General features: G+C 44.0%; 1 protein-coding gene and 1 long non-coding RNA gene across 7 annotated transcripts in view; one reads left to right on the top strand and one right to left on the bottom strand.

Moving 5' to 3' along the window:
• Positions 1-5,749: 5,749 nt before the first annotated feature.
• On the top strand, positions 5,750-7,577 carry LOC125688932 (uncharacterized). The gene is made up of 4 exons (XR_007374970.1): positions 5,750-5,852; positions 6,258-6,386; positions 7,064-7,183; positions 7,481-7,577. It is a non-coding gene; the product is annotated as an uncharacterized LOC125688932 (long non-coding RNA).
• EXPH5 (exophilin 5) overlaps positions 5,850-21,023 on the bottom strand; it is a 32,000-nt gene continuing 16,826 nt past the window's right edge. For 4 of the 6 annotated variants that reach the window (XM_048934932.1, XM_048934940.1, XM_048934966.1 and 1 more), the window contains 4 exons: positions 18,953-19,097; positions 14,532-14,580; positions 12,834-12,960; positions 5,850-11,260 (listed from right to left, as the gene is read on the bottom strand). In XM_048934932.1, the coding sequence (XP_048790889.1) occupies positions 5,976-11,260; positions 12,834-12,960; positions 14,532-14,580; positions 18,953-19,097 (5,606 nt within the window). In that variant the 3' untranslated portion in view covers positions 5,850-5,975. The other 2 variants (XM_048934958.1, XM_048934975.1) reach the window with 2 other exon arrangements.

Genomic DNA, 21,023 nt, shown 5'->3' with positions numbered 1-21,023 from the left:
CCGCGGCCTCCTCCGGGCCTGCGCGGCCGGGCGGGCCCCGCGCCCGCTCCCCGCGGGAGACCGCCGCCCGCTCCCCCCGCCCTGCGGGGCGGCCCGAGGGGGCCGGGGCCGGGCGAGGCCCTCGGCTGAGTGGCAGCGCAGCCCGCCCCGAGTCGGGGCTCCCTGAAGAAACAGCTGCCTCTTTTCCCCGGCAACGCGTTGCCGATGTTGTTTGTAAGTCAGCCGCAGGGCAGAGCCGGAGCGTGCCCTGGGCTCCTGCCCTCTCCGTGCTGCGGTTGGTCCCGTCAGCGGTGGAAGGGGAAGTGGCAATGCTGTCTAGAAAATTAAAAGTTTGTCAAAACAAAGCAGTGCTGTAAGTTTACCATGATGGAAACGGGAAACACCCCGGTTGGTTTGTCTCCTAAAGTTGTATGTTTTTTACCAGAAGCGTCTGCGCTTCCCTGGGGCTGTGAGCAACCTGATCTACAGGGAGGTGTCCCTGCCCATAGCATGGGTTGGAACTCGATGATCTTAAAGGTTCGTTCCAACCCAAACCGTTCTATGATTCTGTGAGGAAGTGAAGGTGCCGGTGGATGTGGGGCTCATAAGACTGTAAGCTTCCGTGCCAGACTGGATTTTTCAGATACAAAACAATGAGAGCACAAATGAATGCTGCTTGTTTTTGAATATCATGAACCTCAAGTCTCTATGCATACAGACCATGACAAACAGGTTCTTTGGAAGTGGAGTTATTGAGCCTGGTTTCCTCCTTGCTTTTGTTTCTGGTCTCCCAAGCTCTCTCACCCCAGGTAACCACAGACCTCCAGCAGAATACCAAATATGACGATCCCAGTGGGCAAGAGAAAACACGCACAGTGTTAATTTGGAGTTATTTGCTTATTGGCCAACCAGTCCCTCCCTGCTTGCTGCTTTCCTTTCCCTCTCCAAGACATTTCTGGGCAGAGCTGGTGGCTGGCAGCAGTCAGTGTGTACTGACCGAGGGCAAACCATGCCCGTCCAACCCAACCACCTCTGCAATGGAATGGCTGGGGCTGAGGGTGAGGCTAAGAAGCACATGCCATTTACCTTGCATTTCATGGAATCATTAAGGTTGGAAAGACCGTTAAGATCATATACCCAACCCATCCCCTCCATGCCCGCTAACCATGTCCCTCAGTGCCTCATCTCCACATTTCTTGAACACCTCAACTCCACCACCTCCCTGGGCAGCCTGTGCCAGTGCCTCACCACTCTGAGAAGAATTTTTTCCTCATATCCAGCCTGAAGCTTCCCTGGCACAACTTGAGGTCCTCAGATTAGCAAAGACTTTACTAGATAACATAATGGTCTTGTATCCAAGTTAGGATGTTATGGTCCGGGTGGTTAAAAATTTGTCCAGATGCTTGTTTGGTCTACGAGGCTGAGGTTGATGAGTTATCTCTATCTGGGGGCTGGTAACAAGCAGTCCCACAGGGACCTGGCTGAGGACGGGATGATGGCATGCTCTGTCAGTGAGTCTGCAGATGACACCAAACCTTGGGACCAGTTGGCATGTTCAGGGCATGCCATCCCAAGGGACCTAGGCAGGCTGGTGGTACCAGCTGGAACATCCAACAGAGTCCTGCATCTGGGTGTCAGAGTGGCAAGAGTAGGCTGCTCCTTGGGAATGACAGCAATGGCATGGTATCCCTCCCTGATGCTCATCAGGCCTGGTAACTAGGGCAGGCTGCTTGTACGGACATCAATCTGTAGATCAAGACCAGGCCTGGTGAGGTGAACCAGAGTCAGACCCAGCCTTAGGACAGCTGCAGGGCCATGGAAACAGCGCTGGGCCAAGGCTGGGCCACATCAGCCTGCAAATGGGGCCTGAGTTGGCTAGGCACATGGCCAGGTACAGCAGGGCAGTGCAGAGCTGGAAATCGACATCCTATGGTGTCCCTGTGTCAGGGACTAATGGCCCTGGGTGGGCTTAAATGGGATCCTGATCTGTGGGCAGGGTGAGGCGAGGTCCAGAGAAAGGGTCAGAGCCTCCTGGTGCCTTGACTGTGATGAAGGTATGCTTGTGCTGGTACAGACTTGGAGTGACTGACCATAAACAGTTCTGAGGGAAAGGCCCTGGGGCCCCAGTGGGCAGTGAGTGGGGCATGGGCCAGTAGTCAGTCCTTGCAGCAGTAACAGCCAACAGCAGTGTGATGAGAGACTGAGGGAAGTGGTCATCCCCTCAACTCTGCACTTGCTGGGTGCATCTGGATGCTGCAGCTACTTCTGGGCTCCCCAGTGCAAGAAATCAATTATTTGGATCAAATTCAAGTGAGACCACTGAGATGGTGGGGCCGGAGCTCCTGCCCTATGAGGAGAGGCTGGAGGAGGTAGGTAATTCAGCCTGGAGCAGGGACTTTTCTCTGGAAGAAGGGTGCTTTCATAGGCTCTTCACAGCGCTGCAGGACAAGAGGATGAGAGACAACAAGCATAAACCAAATGAGATGTTTGACTGACCCAGATATAAGAAGCTTTTTCCCCACGAGGACACATTGGCTTAGGCTGCCCAGAAAGGCAGTACTGTCTCCATCCATGGAGGTTTCAAGCCTGAGCTGGACGTTGCCCTGAGCAGCATGGTTTGACCTCAAAGCTGAGCTTCTGTGAGCAGGAGACTGAGACAGAGACCTGAACTCCATCCCAGCCTCAGCACTGCTGTGATGAAACCACGGGCTTTCTGACCCTTCCTTCCAGTGTCACGGATTTGTTGGTTAGTTCAGAGGTCTTCTGGCAATATGAGTGATGTAAAGGGAGTAGCAAGATAAAGACATAAACACAACTGTAGCACAGAAACTGTGTTTCCTTACGAAACCAGGCTGAGGGATGGTGTCACTGAGCTTGGGTACCACATGGGCTGGCTGTAGTAATTAAAGTTCACAGTCAGCAGTGAGTCTCACACACCATCACGCTGCACGTGGCAGGCAGTCTCCAGCAAGGTCTAATTCTGGCTGAAGTGTTTTTCACATGGATCTCATTGCCTTGTAAAAGTACTCATCAAACACCACTCTTGGCTCTACCTGGAGTATCGTCTCCTAAAGGTGAGCTACAGGCATATGGCTCTCTAAGGCATTAACGTGTCTCCTGTAAAAATACTATTGCTGTTGGAAAAGAGTATACCAGAGACTCATCGAATGGCAGGAGACTAAAGTTGGTAACTGACAAGCTCATCAGCTGCTGCGTGCTGCAAGCCAGCACCACAGCAGGCAAAGATGTGCATCTCAGCAGCATCACATCCCGGTGTGTGTGATGCAGGGCCTGCCGCCTTCCAGCCATCTTGCCTACAGTGGTGTGACGGACCAATGGTTTACCCTTGTAAACCTCTGCAACTGGAACCAGCAGCAGTCTGCCAACAATAATAAAATCACAGAACAGCTTAGGTTGGGAGGGATTTTTAAGATCATTCAGCTCCAACTGCCCACCATTGGCAGGGCTGCCACTGATCAGATCAGGCTGCCCAGGGCCCTAACCAGCCTGGCCTTGAGGGCCTCCAGGGATGGGGCATCTGCAACCTCTCAGCCTCTGCCAATGCCTCACTTCACTCTGAGTAAACAATATTTTCCTAATACTAACCTGAATTTCCCCTCGTAAGCTTAAAGTCATCTCCCCTTGTCCTATCAGTGTTAAACTGCATAAAAAGTCTCTTCCCCTCCTGCCTATACACTCCCTTGAAGTATTGGAAGGCAGAAATGAGGTCTCCCTGGAGCCTTCTCCAGGCTGAAAAAGCTCAATTCCCTTAACCTTTCTTCACAGGAGAGGTGTTCCTCTCATCATCTCTGTGTCCTTCCTATGGACCTGCTCCAATGGCTCCACATTCCTTCTGTGCTGGGGGCCCTAGGCCTGGACAAAGAATGGATAAATAGTCCATAGTGTTCCCAGTAAGTGAAAGAATAAACACAGTACCAATATATTCATTCCTTTGAACAAAATTTATTGCAAACAAGTTTGTTTAGATACGAAAATCCTATAAATTACGTGCATGTATAGAATATATACTTTTGCCAAAGAAAAAGCTTGGAAGAGTGAAGGTATCAAAATCTGGTTCTGCCAAACTGAATGGAACTAATGGCTACTCGAAGGATTTTTCTCCCTCTTCTCACATAACTGCTTTACAGAATACCACCATTTGGTGTCAATATTCAATTACAGCTCCTTGACAGGATGCATTATTGCACAACTGATTTATTACCAGAAGCCATTTTCTTTATTTACTTACAGTAAATTAAGCCACCTCATTTCCGGTACGTGAATAGCAAAGCAAATGAAAAAACATCTTTTATGCCAGCAAGGTGAGAACTTAATCCAACTTCTACTGAAGAAGTAGAAAATATTTACAAATAAAAATGTTCTAAGCCATCCACTTCCAGTCAAGTAAAACTGTACAACTATTTACCTCTCTTGTAAAAATATATTTTATTATCCTTTAACTTACGTAGGTTGGTCTTCCCAGTTGTTAGATTAACATTTTGCAGAAATGTACAATCTGGCACTCAGCTGGCTTCACTGTCTTACTCTACAAGATCCTGAACACATAGAACCATTTACAGAAAAACATAAATCCTCCTCAGAATAGGGCATTTGACAAGATTACAGTCACACAGTAGTTACTGCCTTCCAATACTGCATATGCCAGTATATGCTTACATTCTTCCAAGACAGACATACCATAGAGATAAATTCTGACTATAAATACACAGTTTATATTAGTCCATTTATGTATAATAAAAGACAAATTATCCCAGTATAAAGCAGTAATACTTAGATACACATTTGAGTTAGAGACCCACTTCTTCAACGAAGTTTACATATAAAAAATAAGGATACCAGTTACTTTTAATAATATTTTCATCCTTTAGTTTCTTGTAGAGCATTAAGCAAGACAAGCACTGCTTGTTTATAATATATTATTTGAAAACATCAGGATATTGTCCTTCCAGTTACAAAAATATAATTAAGTCCTGCAGAAGTTTTATCGAATTAAAAAGTGTATCAAAAATACGGATCAGCACTTTAGACCACATGTGAAATTATTAAAGTAGTAACAAATGTAAAATTATTTAAAAATACTATTTGCTGGCTCAGCAAGCTGCTGATCAAAGCTCAGTGAGCATGGAACGGCCAGGGGTGCTCTGTGGCTCTGAGCTGTAACACCCCACCTGTCAGTGTGGCTGACCAACAGCCACAGGGAACCATCTGCAGCTTTTTGGTTCAAAGGACAGAAAGTACCAGGGTGGCAGTGGGAACTGTGGGAAATTACCAGGAAGAGGTATTAATTGAGCAAAGGGTAAAGGGCATTTTTCACCCATTTTATTTACTTGGTGGGAAAACAAGGCCAGTGCGTGCTGCACAGCAGTGGCACAGGCTCACCAGGCACAGCCCGGCTCAGGGCAGCCCCAAGGCATCTGCTGCATTCATTCTCCCAGTGCTAGAATAGCTTCAGATTCAAACCATCGGGTTTGGATGCGAAATAAACAGGGTCAACATCTTCTTACATTTTGCATGGTTCAAAGTGCCTGATCATTAATCCAAATTAATGTGTTCCTGAGTCAAAGGCAGAAGCCTGGCAATGCATCTGAACTGCAGCCAAAGCTGCGTCAGCTGTGCATCTCCCAGCATGCACATCTGAAAGGCATTTCCATGCTCACCTGTGTCAGCAGTTTCACAGTTTTCCAGCAGTGAAATTTGCTGTGAAGTTATTCACTTCTAGAGCATTTTGTGTGGGTGCTGGCAAGGTGGGATGGATCAGCACTATTACGTTTGGTCGGGTAAACAGGGAGAGCTGGAAAAATGCTTATCAGCAAGGTAACCTGTTGCCTTCCTCTGGAGACATGAGAGAAAATGTAGGTAAAGTATGAATTTATCTATTTCAGTACTGTTCTACAGCAGCACTAGAACTGGCTCAAAGTATTTGTCATGTTTTTGCCTGCTCAGGAACTATCTCACCATTTATGTACCATGGGCAGTCATAGTTCTGATTCTTTATCTATCTCGTCCAGGTAATATTCATCATCTGTTGTGGTATCAGAGTCCGAGTCTGAGTAAGCAGCTGGGCCATCCTGATAGATGTCAGGCAGCTCCTGGGGCGACGAAGCAGCAGAGGATACCTTGCTCCCAGCAGAACTGGAGCTGAAAAGCTCTGTTCTGTTTATGGAAGGGGACTCTCCATCTCGGAAAGCACTTGGGTTGTTAAGAAGACAAGGTCTCCACAGTCGCCCTTCTGTGAGTGACCTCTTGATGTTTTCCAGGAAAGCCAATTGTTGATCTTTGCCAAATATACCAAACTCGACAGAAGGATACATCAGATTCCTCGTACTGTGACACCGTTCCTCATCCAATGCCCAGTTTTCATTCTCATCACAGGACAACACCTCTGAGTAAGATTTACATCTCTTCCCATGCACACTGTCTTTTGGCAGAATATTGCTCCCAGAGGCAAACGTCTCGTGGGAATCTTGAGCACAAATACTCTCAGAAAAGTGACGCTCACGCTCATTTTTCGCACAAGCCTTGCGCAACAGTTGGCTATGCAAGTTTGCATTTCTTAAGCTGTTGGATTCAGAGGCATTCTGGCGTTCAGTAAGCCCTGCCTGAGAAGTCAAGTTCTGCTTTGGACATATGTCAGCCTGCAAGCAATTATTTATAAATGTGTTTGAGTTTTTGTCAGTTAAAAGGGGCAAAGGAAGAGTGCAAGCACTGCTGCTAGCTCTTCTTTTCTCATCATCTGTTGGGTCCAGTGCAGTAGTGCTGGGTGAGATGGGCTGGCTTCTATTTTCTAACCTGAGATCAGGTGTTCGGGAATTCTTATTTCTTGTGGCTAACGCTTTATCTGGAGATTGGGTTGTAAGACTTGGCCTATTTTCCACTTTCGCTGTAGGTTTTTTGGAACTGATGGCCTCCTTCTGGGCGTAATAGCTTTTAAGAGACCTCCAATTTAAGTTGTTAACAAGTAAAGAAGGATCATTCACATTTTCACTCTTATTAATCTCAGCTGGTTTTGGTATTTGTGTACTCTTGTCAGACTCCAGACTGTCATTCTGATTTTTGGTTTCAGACTGCAGAAGTGACTGATGGCAATCTGCTGAAGTCAGTGAGTCAGGGGACATGCTCACCTCTAAACAAGTGGCATTTCCATCATTCTGTGAAAAAATATTACTTATGTGAGGCTTGGGAGGTAAATTTTTACTTGAAAATTTTCGACTTGTTTTGCAAACAGCTGCCAGTTTATTTTTAATTGAAGGCCTGTTTTTCCTTTTTTCTATATCTTTGATTTTGTCTCTTGTGCAGTCAGAGAGAAGCTTGTTCTCATTTTCTACATTCTGTGTTAATTTTTGGTCTTGTGTAACCCTGACGACTTTGTCTTTACTGTTAACATCCATGCTGCCCTTACTGTGCTTCCCTAATGCCTGCAAGCCACTACAGTCTTTATCCATTTGAGTACTTTGCAACTTTTGCTCTTTTTTAATTTTAGGGTTCTTTAACTCACCTGTCTCTGCACTAATAGCTTCATCTGGCTGAAGCGGTGCATCAGCACTGGAAGCTGTGCCAACCTCAAATGCTTTCTTCTGAGATTCTGAAGGCGTTTTGCTACAAGAGCTCACATTGTTTGCGTTATTTCTTGAACTGCCAGCTCTTAACTGCAGTCTGCTGCTTCTGTGATTATACAGAGGGGTGGTTTGGTGTGGGAAATTTACTCCCTGTTTCACTTTGGTACTACCCCTGCCTTTGTCCTCCCCAGGCGGCAATGGCACATCTGCACACTCTGTGTGGATCCTTCCACGAGAGCCCTTCTCTCTCATGTGGAGAAGCAAACTGTTCTGATTTTTATTTGTACTTACTGGAGCAGGCTGAGAGCAGTTTGCAGAGTTTCCCTTCTGTATGCTATTCTTACTTGTTGAAGCAGAATAAAAGCGATTCTCTGAAGGTCTGCCTGGTTTGGGAGGGGTTGGTAAAGTGCATTTTCGTGGTGTGGCTGTCTGAGAAATTTCCTTCTTTTCTTTTGGGTATGTTTCTGTATTTTGGTTGTTTGATGCATCAGAAAGGCTGTTACCTGAGTTAGCCACTACTGCAGTGGGTTGTGGAGCACCTAAAGAAGTGTCTTTTGTTGCCACATCAGAAAGTACATGATCTGTTGAAAGACCTGTTGAACTGTCATTCCTATTATTTACCATGCTCACTGACTTGGAAGTACATACCTTCTTGGAGTCAGGAGATGAGTGGGAATTCTCCTCTTCATGGTGAACTACAGATTCTACATTCTGAGGTGTGACCGGAGCTGGAGGTGCTCGGTCAGAAGAGCAGGAAGGCACCTCTTTTTCCAAAGGACTGGGGAAAAAAACATCTGCTAAACTCACGTGACCTTCACTCTTCTTTTTTCGTATTCTTGGTGACTGAGAATTTTCACCGGGAAGAGACAAATCTGCATCCTCTGCATTATCCCTAAAGAGGTTACAAAATGTTTTGGAATGCCTCCGTGGCAACGTGTAATAAATTGAAACTAGCTCATGGTACTTGACATGATCTTCATCAACACTTACTGTAAACGTGCTTGTAGTTTTATATTTCTGCAAACAGTTTCCCCTTTCCTTACCATCTGAAAACACAGAGGATTCTCTTTTGCTTAGATGCTTACATCTGTCTGTCAGCTCAACTGGTGTGCTGCTGCTTGTCAAATCATCAGGACTTCTGGTTAAAGGACTGGGGTAATGTTTCTCTTTGTTACTTGCAGCAACATTTAATGGTGCTGACCTTAAGAAGGAATGTTTTGAATCTAAACAGGACACATCTCTTTGACTAGAACAGGGATATGCTCCACTTGGAGTTTCAGTCCTTAAACAATCATACATGCTTCTTCTGTTATCTCTAGGGAGAGAGATGGGTGTATCTGACATAATGCTACCAGCAATGCTAGCTGATTTTCTTGGTAAAGTGTAATAAATAACAAGTGGATCAGAGGATTTGAGGCTGCTTCTCCTTGGGGAACCAGTGATGCTGCAGCTACTGGTATGTCTCAGCAAGCTGTCTTGCTTGTGAAGCCTTTCAGTACAAGGTGAACAATTCCCTGTTTTTCCATTTTCTTTTTCAAAGCAAAAATAATTATGTTCAGGGGTCTTGGGATCTCCATCAAAACTACATGCAGAAGTACTTCCAGAATTTCCCTGTCGTGGAGAACTAGCGTTGAATAGTTCGCTACAGTTCTTAGTAACTAAAGTGCTTGTATTTTGTGGTGTTTCCTGTGGAGTCTTTTTGGTAACGCCCATTCCACTCACTTGAGCTGCTTTTCCAACTCCGTGATAAAGTGCTGGTGGCGAACTTTGTGAGGAACTGGATGAAGGGTCAGGAGGCCAGGACAACAGGCTGTGACAGTTTGCTAGTTTTTCAGTGGATGGAGCAGAAGCAGCATTCAGCTGTGCAGGCTGTCCCACTGGGGCAGCTTGGTTAACGGCTTCTGCACTCTGATTATCCTGTTTGACGCTCCCTCTTCTTCTCACATACTGCAGATTGTGTTCCCATTCTTTCTGGCTTGGAAGAAAAGATTCCTTTTTGCTCTTGTTAGCTGGCAAAGTACAGGGAGACTGACTGAATACGCTGTTGGGTGTGCAATTATTTTCCTTCATTTGTACATTTCTTTTATTGCTATTCGTTGCAACCATTTTTGCAGTATCTGTTCTGGCACTGACTTGGGTTTGTCTCTTTGATCTCAGTGCATTAAAGAGAGATGCATCACTCTGCAACATAGCAAAAGCAGAGTTATTCGAGGGAAAACTCTGGGTATTGATGTAGGTTGTATCTGCTTGTTGAGAAACAGACTGTAAAGGCATGTCTTTGGTGTCCACTCCATCTGGCAGTTTCCTACGTTCAGCCTTTTCTAGTTGTGTAACACCTGCCTTAGTGCCTCTTTGGGTAATGACTGAATTCCTGTTCAGTCCTATAGGTTTTGTTTGGTCCTTCAAATTAGGTGAGACAGAGTCATCACTTCTGACAACAGAAGAAGAAACTACAGAGTTACGGCTTAGATGCGGCTGATGGCCTTCAGTGAATTCTGAAAAAGCTCTACTTGCACTTCTTGTTAATGTTTTAATATTCATATTTTCTGGAGAATACATGTGAAAATCATTCTGCAGGTGCTGGGAAGCAAACTTAGCATTTCTTGTGTATGCCAGCTGCTGGTCATTCAAATTAGCCATCATCACTTCAAATCTGGTATCAGGAGAAATAAACACATTATCATTGTAGTATTGAGGAATATCAGTCCAAGAAAGATAGCTCTCTGTCTTTCCATAAGGAGAATTCTTGTGGTTTGAATACAACGTGCCAGGAGAAGAAATATCTCTACAGTATGATCTAGAAACATTACTTTCTGATTGGTAGAATGTACAATTTTCCCAGTTATCAAAGGACAATGGAGAAGTGGCTTTGTCAGGGCAACTAATTCTACTGAAGCAATTACTGCTTGAAATAGATCTCCTGTAGTGGTGTTTTGAGAGGTAACAGGCATATTTCTCATTGTCTTGCAAAGAGCGAGGGTATCTGCTCATGTCTGTAGCATGAAACTCCATCAGTGATTGGGTTCTAAACATCTTTTCTTGAGTTGATCTTTGCCCAGGAGAGTCTGGTGTATTGTTCCATACAATAGAAGACAAAGGAATTCTTTTTGGGTTTTGTCGACCAAACCTTGGTACAAAGCCATTGTTGTTCTCCCTTGCCAATGGACACTGCAAGCTCGATGCTGATAGCTGATCAGAAGATACTGATGATGGGCATCTCCGAAGGGAACATACCGAGTAACTTCTGCCAGCTGTACCCCTGTCCATGTAACTCTTGTGCCTAAATCCACTGTTCTGTGTTATGGAAGGAGGATACAAGCTACCTTCTGACGACCGCCCAAAAGAAACGGAAGGCAGCCTGCTGCTTCGCAGATGAGAATTTCCATCAGCTGGATCACTGTATTTAAAATCATCTTGAAAGGCTGTCTGCTGCCAGTTTATATATGCACTGTGCAATTTCCTTGGTCTGATGAGGATCTTGTGTTCATCTTTGGCTCTTATTGTTCTCAGTCCATCTGGGAAAAATGTGCTGGGTATGTCACTCCAGTCATTTCTGAGTTGCCCTCGATTAGCAGTGTGCCTCTTCAAAGTGGGGAAGGCATCTTGATTGTACTGCACACTTGATGCACTGCTAGTAGAATCTGTCCTGTCCAAAGGATCTTGGGATTGCTCCTGGGCCAGCTGATTATCTAGATCACTAAGAACTGCACAAGAGAAGCAGATATTTGGTTTAGCTTTCTGCAATAATCTTCTGAGTATTTATGTTTAAAAAAAGGACTGTATAAAACTGGTTTAGAAAGGATTCAGCTTCAAAACATACAAAGCTGTTTCCAAACCATGCATTCTTCCACAGGACCTTTCAGTGGTCACTGATTAAGAACACAAGAAACTAAAAAAAACCACTGCTTCTAATCTCAAAATCTCTGATCTCAAAACTGCTTTTGATGTAAACGTTAGGCTTTATGTTATTTAGAAGAAAACTAAAAAAATTAAAGTTCATCCTCACTAGCTAAATGTGTGTGTGTGGGCAAACTTCCCAAATCTGTGCAAAAAGCCCTGAAAAGATTTCACAGTGCTTGTCAGTAAACAGGGAGCCCTCCGTGTGATCAGAACATGCAGTTATGGTCTAAGTGGAAGGGAACACAAAATTCTGCAAGCCATGCGACAAGCCTATTCAGTAATCTTGCAAACCAATTTGGTAATTTGCTCAGTTAATCATGATATTCAGTCATGAGACTAACAAACAGCAACATATTTAAGTATTTCTTTTCTAAATAATTATGCATTTGCTGATTGTATTCTTTCTATATTTTGAAAGTACAGAAGACATATGACAGAACCAAATGGATTTGGCTGTTTTGTTACAGCATTTCTTAACCCAGTCAAATAAAATGACTGATCAGTCAATACAAATCTCTGCTAATCATATTGAATCACCAAGAAAGCACCGCTAGGAATGTATAGGTGGAATAAAAAGGAACTATTTTTTCCGTTTTTCTAAGTTTCTCTTCAGCACAGGAGAGAGAGGAGTCCCATAGAGCCAGTTTAGTACAAGACAATAGAGAAGTTTTTCTTCAGGGAGTTATTACTGATAGGGAGTTACAGTTATGACTGATGCCCAGAGCAGTGATGGCCATGTGAGTTTCAGGAGAACCACTGTCCAGCACGCAGTGCTCTCCCAGCTCACCCACTGCTTCCTGATCACACTTTAAATCCCAGCTGTGAGCTCTTGTTGGAATTCTGGGTGACAGTACTCCTGTAAACTGGCTCAGATCTTGCCTCAGTTCTCAGCAGGAAGAAAAAGAACTAGCAAGAAATGATGATTCTGTGAGAGCTCCCAGAAAGGTAACTGAAAGCCTTAGTGCCTCTTGCTTCTGTGGCTTGAAGCATTATGTGCAGAAATGCACACTCAGTGGTTCATTATCAAAATCACATGTGCAGGAGACGGGGATAAAATTCTTCTCCCACAACTACATCTACATCTAAAGAAAGCAATATGGGCTTCAGTCAGACTAAGCAGAGAGAAATATACACAATCAGACGTGATTTTTCCGAACTGATTCTGTACAGGATGGCATACAGACTAAGAGGGAAAGGTGACCCATCTTAATGTTTATGTCAGAGCAGACAGACAAAGTCAGCAAAAAGTAGTCACTGCATTAGAAGTAATGAGCCATATCCTTGCAGCCTATGCATTTGCAGAAAATCTCAGAAACTAGTTACCACAGTCACCTCTAGCAAGAATTATATTCTAATAAAGTTAGCACATTCACTCACCACTGAAAAATTCCTTCTCTAGCTGTTCATTCCACTCCTGGGTGCTCTCTTCCATCACTTGATCTTGTTTTACATCAAAAGAATGACCACTTGTATCAGCTGACATTGGGGCATTACATGTTTCAGTCTGTGAAGAAATGTAAGGCAATGTGATTTCAGTTCTAAGTGTAGGTTCAAATCCCCAGCATCCTGTCACATCACAAAGCACGTCACAAATCACAGAGGCCAGTAAATTCTTTGTGGATCCAAAATTCTTTTTAAGATATGCTATGTCATTAAAATATACAACTAAGGTTCTGTAAAATTGCATCCATTTTCAAGGCTCTTACTCATGCAGAAGATTATCTCACCTGATCCTCATACTGTATTATGTTATGGATACACCAGTTACAAATAACTAGGGGTGCTGTTCACTTATTTCCTTCCACATGCATCCTTTCTGCATCTTTTCACTTACGACTTCCTAAGCGCTTTTTTCGGACCAACACATTTTAAAATTTGCAAGTTGATCTCCCTAAAGAGATTTAATTATTAATTACCACAGTCAATTTTCAGATTGCAGATACTCTCTTTCCACATCTGATCCATTACTCTGTTTAAGTACTACACCAAAACCATTTTGAAAGGCTGTGATAAATGACCTTAGAAGTAGGAAAAATGTTCCCCTGCTCCCCATGGGTCTGAGGCCTTTGTGCCAAGCTGGAGAGGTTCATGGCCCATCCACACTTCTCTCAGCTCGTGTTCTCAGGTGAGAATAGTGCAGACAGCTGCTGAACTGCTGCTTTATTTTAGCTGAGGTCCTTCCCCATTTTTTTAATTAAACCCCTTACTACTTTTTAGCTCTCAATATTTGTAATATTTTAGCTGTAATTAACTGTTTATACAATAGTCAGGATTCTATGAATCTTTATGAGATCTGTCTCCATCACATATTACTAAAGATTATCCCTTTGTTTTTGAAGTCTGAGAGAAGGGTGGTGGCTAATTTACCTCCTCTACACCTTTGATTATATACTGTACACATTTTTAGTCCTCTCTGTGGTTATACCATACAATTGAAGAGGAGGAAAGACATGTTAGTAATACAGGGCAATAAAGTAATTAAAATAACAAATATCATCCTTGGAGGAAATCTGTTTATTGCAACAGAGAACACGTAAATTATGTCACATATAAGTTTGGTTTTTTTCATGCTTGAATTGAGATTGTGCTCATAACTTGGAACATTCAGTCAAAAGACAATTTCCTACTGTCAAAATTCACATTTACACATGCATTCTATGCGTGGAAATGGGGCAGGAGCAGGCTCTAGCTCAATGCCTACCCATGCCAGCTACTATTTTCCACTGCTGTGGAATGTACAGATGAAGAACTAAGTCAATAAACTATTTATTCAAAGTGAGTTTTGATATTTTGTACTTTGATTACATCTGGCAAAATATGTGAAGATTTTGGTCTGTGAACTTATTCTTGCAGTTGTTTCACCATTATGGGAGAGCTGAAGCCTGTGGTTTACTGGGTAAGTTCCATTTCATTGCCACCAACAGATTCATAACATGGTTTACTCAGTGTTTAAAACAAGAACTGGGAGAACACTACTTAAACAGGTATTATCCCAACAGCCCAAACAAAGGGCATCAGTATTTGAAAAGCCTGGGATTTAAACACTGCTGAGAATAAAGTCAATCTGCTACTCACCATTGCCATTTCTTCCAGCTTTGGAGCTGTGCTCGCAGAGTCATCATATCTGTAAGCAGAAAGATTTAAACGTTGGCTTGGGAAAGAAACATGGTATCATTTTACCTGGTAGTAAATAAGCAGCAGTTTCCCTTTAACAACTACCAAGAGGACTGGTAAAAAAAGACTGCTTCACGAAGAACCCACCCCCTGCCAAAAAATCCTGCTGACAAAAAAAGGCTGAGGAAATTTACCATTTGGTTCGGCCTTGTCAGTTTGCAAATGTTCTGGTTGTGAGGCCAAGAATGAACTCAAACTGCTGATAGCTCAGTGCTTCCAAGAGCCACAGTCATAGTTCACATCCAGCATTACAACAGGATACTGCTACTTCTCCAAACAACAGTAAGGTGGTGGGCACCATGAGCAGCTGGAGTTGACTAAATATAAATAGGTAACTGGCTTGTATCTGAATTTCTACTGTGTTTTCTCTTCCATGTTTCTCCACATAATGAATCACAGAATCATAAGGGTTGGAAGAATCCTCTGGGGATCACCAGGTCCAACTCACCACTACATCAGCTCTGCCCTGCCAAGGGGGGCACACAGCAGCACATAGGTTTTGATGCGAACTTGGAACCTGTTCATCCAGAACAGCCCTCATATATCCATTTTAAACATGCTCTCTGAGGACGATGAGGGAACTGACTTCTCCATGCACCGTGCGGATGGCAGAGCTCACCCAGCAGCACTCATTGCACACTGTGAGCATGCAGCTCTGCAGGCGTACCAGCAGGGAAAGAACCAAAGAAACAAGAACAGTTGACCTCACCGAGTCCATTCTGGTCTTCGAATCCTTGCTTTATGAACAAGCACACCCAGACCCTTCAAAAGCCCCATGAGAAATGGGGCTCAGCTTCTGCTCACTGCCCGCCCTTCCTGGTTGCAGAAACTTTTTTCCCAGGAAGTTCTCGAGAGAAAGTGAAGGAGGGACAGAAGATTCTGCTCATTCCTGTTTGCCTCAAAGCCTTTCTGAACAGCCTTGTTCTTAGGCTTTTAAAACCTCCTCGTGCTCGGGCAGACTGTTTTATTGTGCCTCGGCAGCAAGTAGGAACCGGCTCGTTGGCAGGCTCGCTGCGGCCAAGCCTTCCTCCCCAAGTGCTTTGTCATTTGTTTGCAATGTGCTTGCGGGCAGGGAAGAACAGTTGAAAGGTGTAATTTGTTTTTGCTTCTGTAATTGTGAACTTTAAAACCAAGATTCCTCTCTGCCGTGGGGTTCAACTGAAACCAATGGAAACAAGGCCGGTGATCTCACAGGGCTTTGGACCAGGCAATCCCAATCTGACAGTCCTCCTTTTTTCTGGAGCCCTGAATGTGAACAGCCATTCGTTCAGTGGGGGACCTCTCCCTGTGAATTTACAGAATCAGGACTCAGAGGTGTATGTAACTCTTCCTTTAAAGCAAAATGATGTTAAATATGTTTTAATCCTTCTACCACAAACATGAACTAAACATATTCCAGAATTTTTACAATGATTTCCTGCAGAGCAAGCTCAATGAAAACCTCTGTCTTAGCGACTCACCTTCATTTTAATTCTATGCGTAACAAAAACGTAGAAGCTTGGCCAGCAGCTCCCTCCTTCAGCTTTGCCATGCAGAGCTGCTCCCTGCTCACTGCCCTCCCATGCACTGGGGGCAAAGGGACTGCTCAGTGCATGGAAGCTCACACGAAGCAGGCCCTTCAGTGAGAACCCTCTGCTGCCAGTCTAGGCAAAAACCCAATTGTCATGTGCACCTCTGGCACTATTCTAAACCCTCCACGTCTTTGTTGTCACTGTTCCTTGAGAAATAACTGGCAGTGCATCCTGCCTTGTGCTCCTCCCCGCCAAGCAACACAGACAAGATGATTTTAATCTCTTCCCCATGTCAATCTCTCCACCTCCTAACCTGCCTCTTCTTTTTTTCTTAGCTTTCAGCCTTTCAAAAATTAGAGTTCTGTTTTCTTCCAGAGAATCGCTGTTTAATTTTAGGAATAGGTAATTCAGTTTCTCTCCTGGTTGAGGCTATTAAGCAATGCTTACATTATTTCTCACACGCACATGCACACACACACTTGTAAACGTTATTCACAATCAGAAAAGGAGTTAAATTCTGCTCAAAAATATTTGCTATCAAAGACCCAACTTCTTACTTTGGAAAAGCAGTTATTTGTTAAACAATTTCACTTACATACATGTATATACATCTACATGTTATTGTAACAGAACATAAGACTAAACGCAGGACTCTAAATACCACTACTGATAACAGTAATATAAACCCATGAATTGAAATCTGCTGCAAATTGCTGTTTTCACTGCAGCACCTGTCTTCCCCAGGCCATGTCCAAGTTAACAATGCCAGACTGTAATCCATTTTCTTCTGCACTCTTCTCATCAGCGTTACCTGAGATGCCAGCCAAGCAACACACACGTAACTCCAATTTGTTGAAAACACAATTAAATAGCATTTCTTTTCCAGCATCATTAGCACGTAATAGAAGAAAGCAAGAATGAATTCAAGAACACTGAGCACCCTTGAACCAAATACGATCCAATATTTTGCACCTTCAAACTACAGCTACAAACCTTTCATTAGCATCTTCTGTATCTCCACATAAGCACAGTCATTTCTGCAGCATCCATAACCATTTTCAGACCAAAACACCACCACGGCTGATGACACTGTCTCTCTGACACAAAAAGGACCCTCTCAATGGCACTAAGCTTGCTCAAGCCTCTGCCAGGCAGACTTCTCCACAGGACTGGCACTGCTGCCTGCTGCTGTATTTCTCTGACTCCCTGGAATAACTCTACCTGGCGAGAGGCAGATTATTTCAGCACACTGCCTATGCATCAAGCAAACCACATGCCACGGCAACACCTAGAAGAGGGTGGGGGAAGTTTTCGACAGAGAGGCGTGGCTTGAAAATGTGGCAATCGGCTCAGCTACACGTCAGGACTGACTTGTTTATTTTTCAAGCTGTGTGCTGCAAGAAACCAAAGGCATCCGAATCTAAGATAGGATAGATTTTCTGCAGAATAGCGAGATAAGTATATATTAGAGGAGATGATGCAATGAGCGGGCATGACTTATATTTTTAAGAAACCATTCCAGTGCTTAGCTCCAGCCTAACCCTTTTGCATCAGCACGCTGGCATGAAGAGCTCCAGCTCCCTGAGCCAGGAGCCTGCTGGCAGGGCAGGAGGGACTGTGGGCACCCACAGCCTCGCGCCACGTCCCGGCACACGGGGCGGCCCCTGCCAGGGAAGGAGGAAGGAGCAGGTGACGTGTACAGGTGTCTGCTATAAAACTCTACAAATGTTTTGTGTTTTTTTTCCTATGCTGTGTTGCTATGTAGAACTGTTACCAGTAAACATCCACAAAGCTAACCTTGTTGCCTTTACTCAACCTCTCTTTACTTGCTTTGATCCCACAGTGGCATGCAGCTGTGCTACAAAGCCTGTGCATCCCACTGATCAACATTTCCTGATGCTCTCCTTCCTTGTTGACCAGAGCAGTTCCTCGTCCCAGTGCTGTACCACCCAGGGACCAGTTCAACACCTTCAAACAGTGACAGTCAGCTCTTGGTGCCAAAGATCTCACAGCTTCATACTTGGATATGAAAGCACTGCACGAAGTCTGTTCACCCATTTGTCCCAGTCCTGAGCTCAGATTAACCAAGATGTACACAAAAAGAGTAATATTTCATTCGGCTCATGGTGATACCTGGAGAAAGGGACCACAAAATAAGGAGAAAACAGTCTAACAAGTTTGAGCATAGCCCCTATATCCTTTAAGCAGTGGCTTCAGTCCTGTGGATGTGAGGGGGAAGGATGCTTCTCCCAACCCTGCAGCATCAGCACTTGCCAATGTGCCGGTCCTAGGTCCAATTCCAGTTGAAACTAAAGCCCTGATGAAGCACCAGAGACAAAAGAACCAGGAGCTGCCCTATTTGTCTGAATGGAGTTCCAGGCACAGCTTTAAGCTGCCTCTGGGCCAGAAAAGTGGGAACTGCTGCAGCAGGGCTGCCTCCGGCCCATACTCTCTGCACAGTCTGGGAAAGTGATCTTCCCTGTGATGCCACTGCCAGAGGGCACCAGGTCCCTGTCACCATACACCTTGTCCTGCAGAGGAATTAAACAGAACGCAGACATTACATCCAGGGGCTGCAATACACCCAGAACCTCTATGTAAAGTCTGAACAAAACAGCCAGGAGACTTTAGCTATTACTTGCCACTTAATCCTTATTCTTCCAACACATAGCAGACAATCCCTCATTACATGACCAACTAACATGTCAGCCTTCCTGCAGGAGACAGAAGAATTACTTTTAACCAAGCTTTCTAAGCAAAACACAATTCACATACTTTTAAGACTTTTAGTATGTTTTTATTGTAGCTCACCGTGGTTGCTTCTGAGTCTGGGTTTTCCTTGATTTCCTGAAGGAGAAAAGCCAAGCAAAAGGTGATCTGAACCCCAGGAAGGAACTGGACGTGTTCTTCTGTGCTTGAGGATTTGTGCAGGACGACATTTTGAATTCTTTATGATCTAAAAAATATTATGAAAATTAGAGTGGTTTCAAATTCTTCTTATAAACAGTACTGAAATGCAGACTAAAAGTTAGGTTTTCACAATTTTCTTTTGCTTGCCTCTCGTACTAGAAAAATCCAATGTTCCTGACATTTATGTATGGGACATATACTGGTTTCTAATGACTAACCAGAAGGCTAAAGGAAAGATAAGCAGGTCTAAAGTTTCAAAAAGTACTGTTGTTTCTGGGTGATATGTGTGAGACAAATGAGGCTGATTTTCAGTAAGCAAACAGCACTCAACCACTTGAAAAGCAGAAACATTTTAAAATAAAGGCAAATGAGACATTTGAAAATGGAGGCACCCACAATCATTAGTCACTTTCCTTTCACTTGTGTAAGAAATTCTAGAGCCCTGAAATGAATTAATGGACTGGAATGTAACTACTTAAGGGGAATTCAGTATTGTGTATTAAACGCTTCCTTCTCATGGGATTCCCTGGGCCACTCCAAGGCTCTGGAGTGTGTATTTTCTGCTGTGAATCGCCCATTAGAAACTGCTTTTAAATGCAAAATATCACAGATATTTTCTCTGAAGATCTGGTTTCCTCAGAAAGGTTACAGCCTGATTTCTTCAACTGCAGCAAGCCACTGCTGATAAACCCAGTGTGCCTGGAAGAGCCATCCACGGCAAGGAGAGGAGAAATACCACTCACAGGTTAGGGAAAGAAACCACAGCATCTGCTGCTGAAATGTATCACAAGAATCTGAAGGACATAAGGAAATAAAGCACTGCATCTCTTTTTTTTCCCCATTTGAAACATCTTGTCTTTCAGAAAATACAAGTCTGAAAATGGCTTATCCAATGAACACAGGAGAAAGCAAAAACAGAAACGGGAGCAAAGTGTCACCAATAGAAACAGCAAGAGGCAGTGTTTTGGACTTAGTTCAAAATGAAGCAAATAATGCATGCCATGTGCCATGTGACTTAAATCCTGTGTGTAAGCTTTCACTTCAGTGACAATCACTGTGTATGCTGGGGATTCCTTTGCCCCTTCAGAGCCTAACCCTGTGGCATTGCTGGACTGAAAAATGACATCAGGAGAGTCCTACCAGCATTCTGCCACATGCAGAATGGTCTAGGGATGTAGGCAGAGCAAGACTGCAGGTAGCAGAAGCTACTGTTAAACTGATAAGGATGCAAATACCAGAGAATCCTTTGAGGCACACAGCCCCTTCTTCAGGTCTGAAATAGAAACAGCAGCTTTCAAATTCAAAGATCAGGGGAGAACAATCAGGCACAGCTTGGTTAGCCAATGCAGCAATCAGACCACCTCTGAAAGAGAAAACCAGATAGATGTGGTCTAAGAGAGATGCCGAGAGCTTGACAGGCAGGAAAGAAGAGAGGTCTGTCCTGCGGAAGGCTGTAGTTTCAGCAAAATGTTGAGAACTTCACCTTTCATTTGAAATACTTCTCTCCATATGATTCTACTTGCTAGGTTTAGTGCAGAATGTGCAAAAAAGTGAACGCATTGAAAGCATACATTATGCATGAAAACCATCCGGAGGGAAGATGAAAAAGATGGTACAGATGCCATGATTGGTAAAGATACCATGAGTTTTATGCATGTCCGTTTTGGATGGGCAACAGCAGCCGTGAAATGAAATCTCTGGCTCTTCCTTCTCAGTCAGCCCAGCTGTCCAGGCTGTGCCACCCATCCTGGTAACCAGCATGGCATGCCCTGAGCCCAGTGATACCAGAAAAGTCCCTGCCAGTACAGCCACACCTCCCAACCCAGTCCAGATTACCTACTTCCACATGTCAATTAGGTGTTTCTGATTTCCTTAAGAAAACCAGGGAAGGCTGAAACAGATTTTGTATGAAGCAAATATTACTACTTCAACTGGGAAACCACCACTAAATTTATTGTAATAACACCAACAC

This window comes from Lagopus muta, chromosome 1, assembly GCF_023343835.1.
Source record: "Lagopus muta isolate bLagMut1 chromosome 1, bLagMut1 primary, whole genome shotgun sequence".
In the NCBI taxonomy this organism is placed as follows: Eukaryota; Metazoa; Chordata; class Aves; order Galliformes; family Phasianidae; genus Lagopus; species Lagopus muta.
This window is presented reverse-complemented; position numbering and strand designations above follow the sequence as displayed.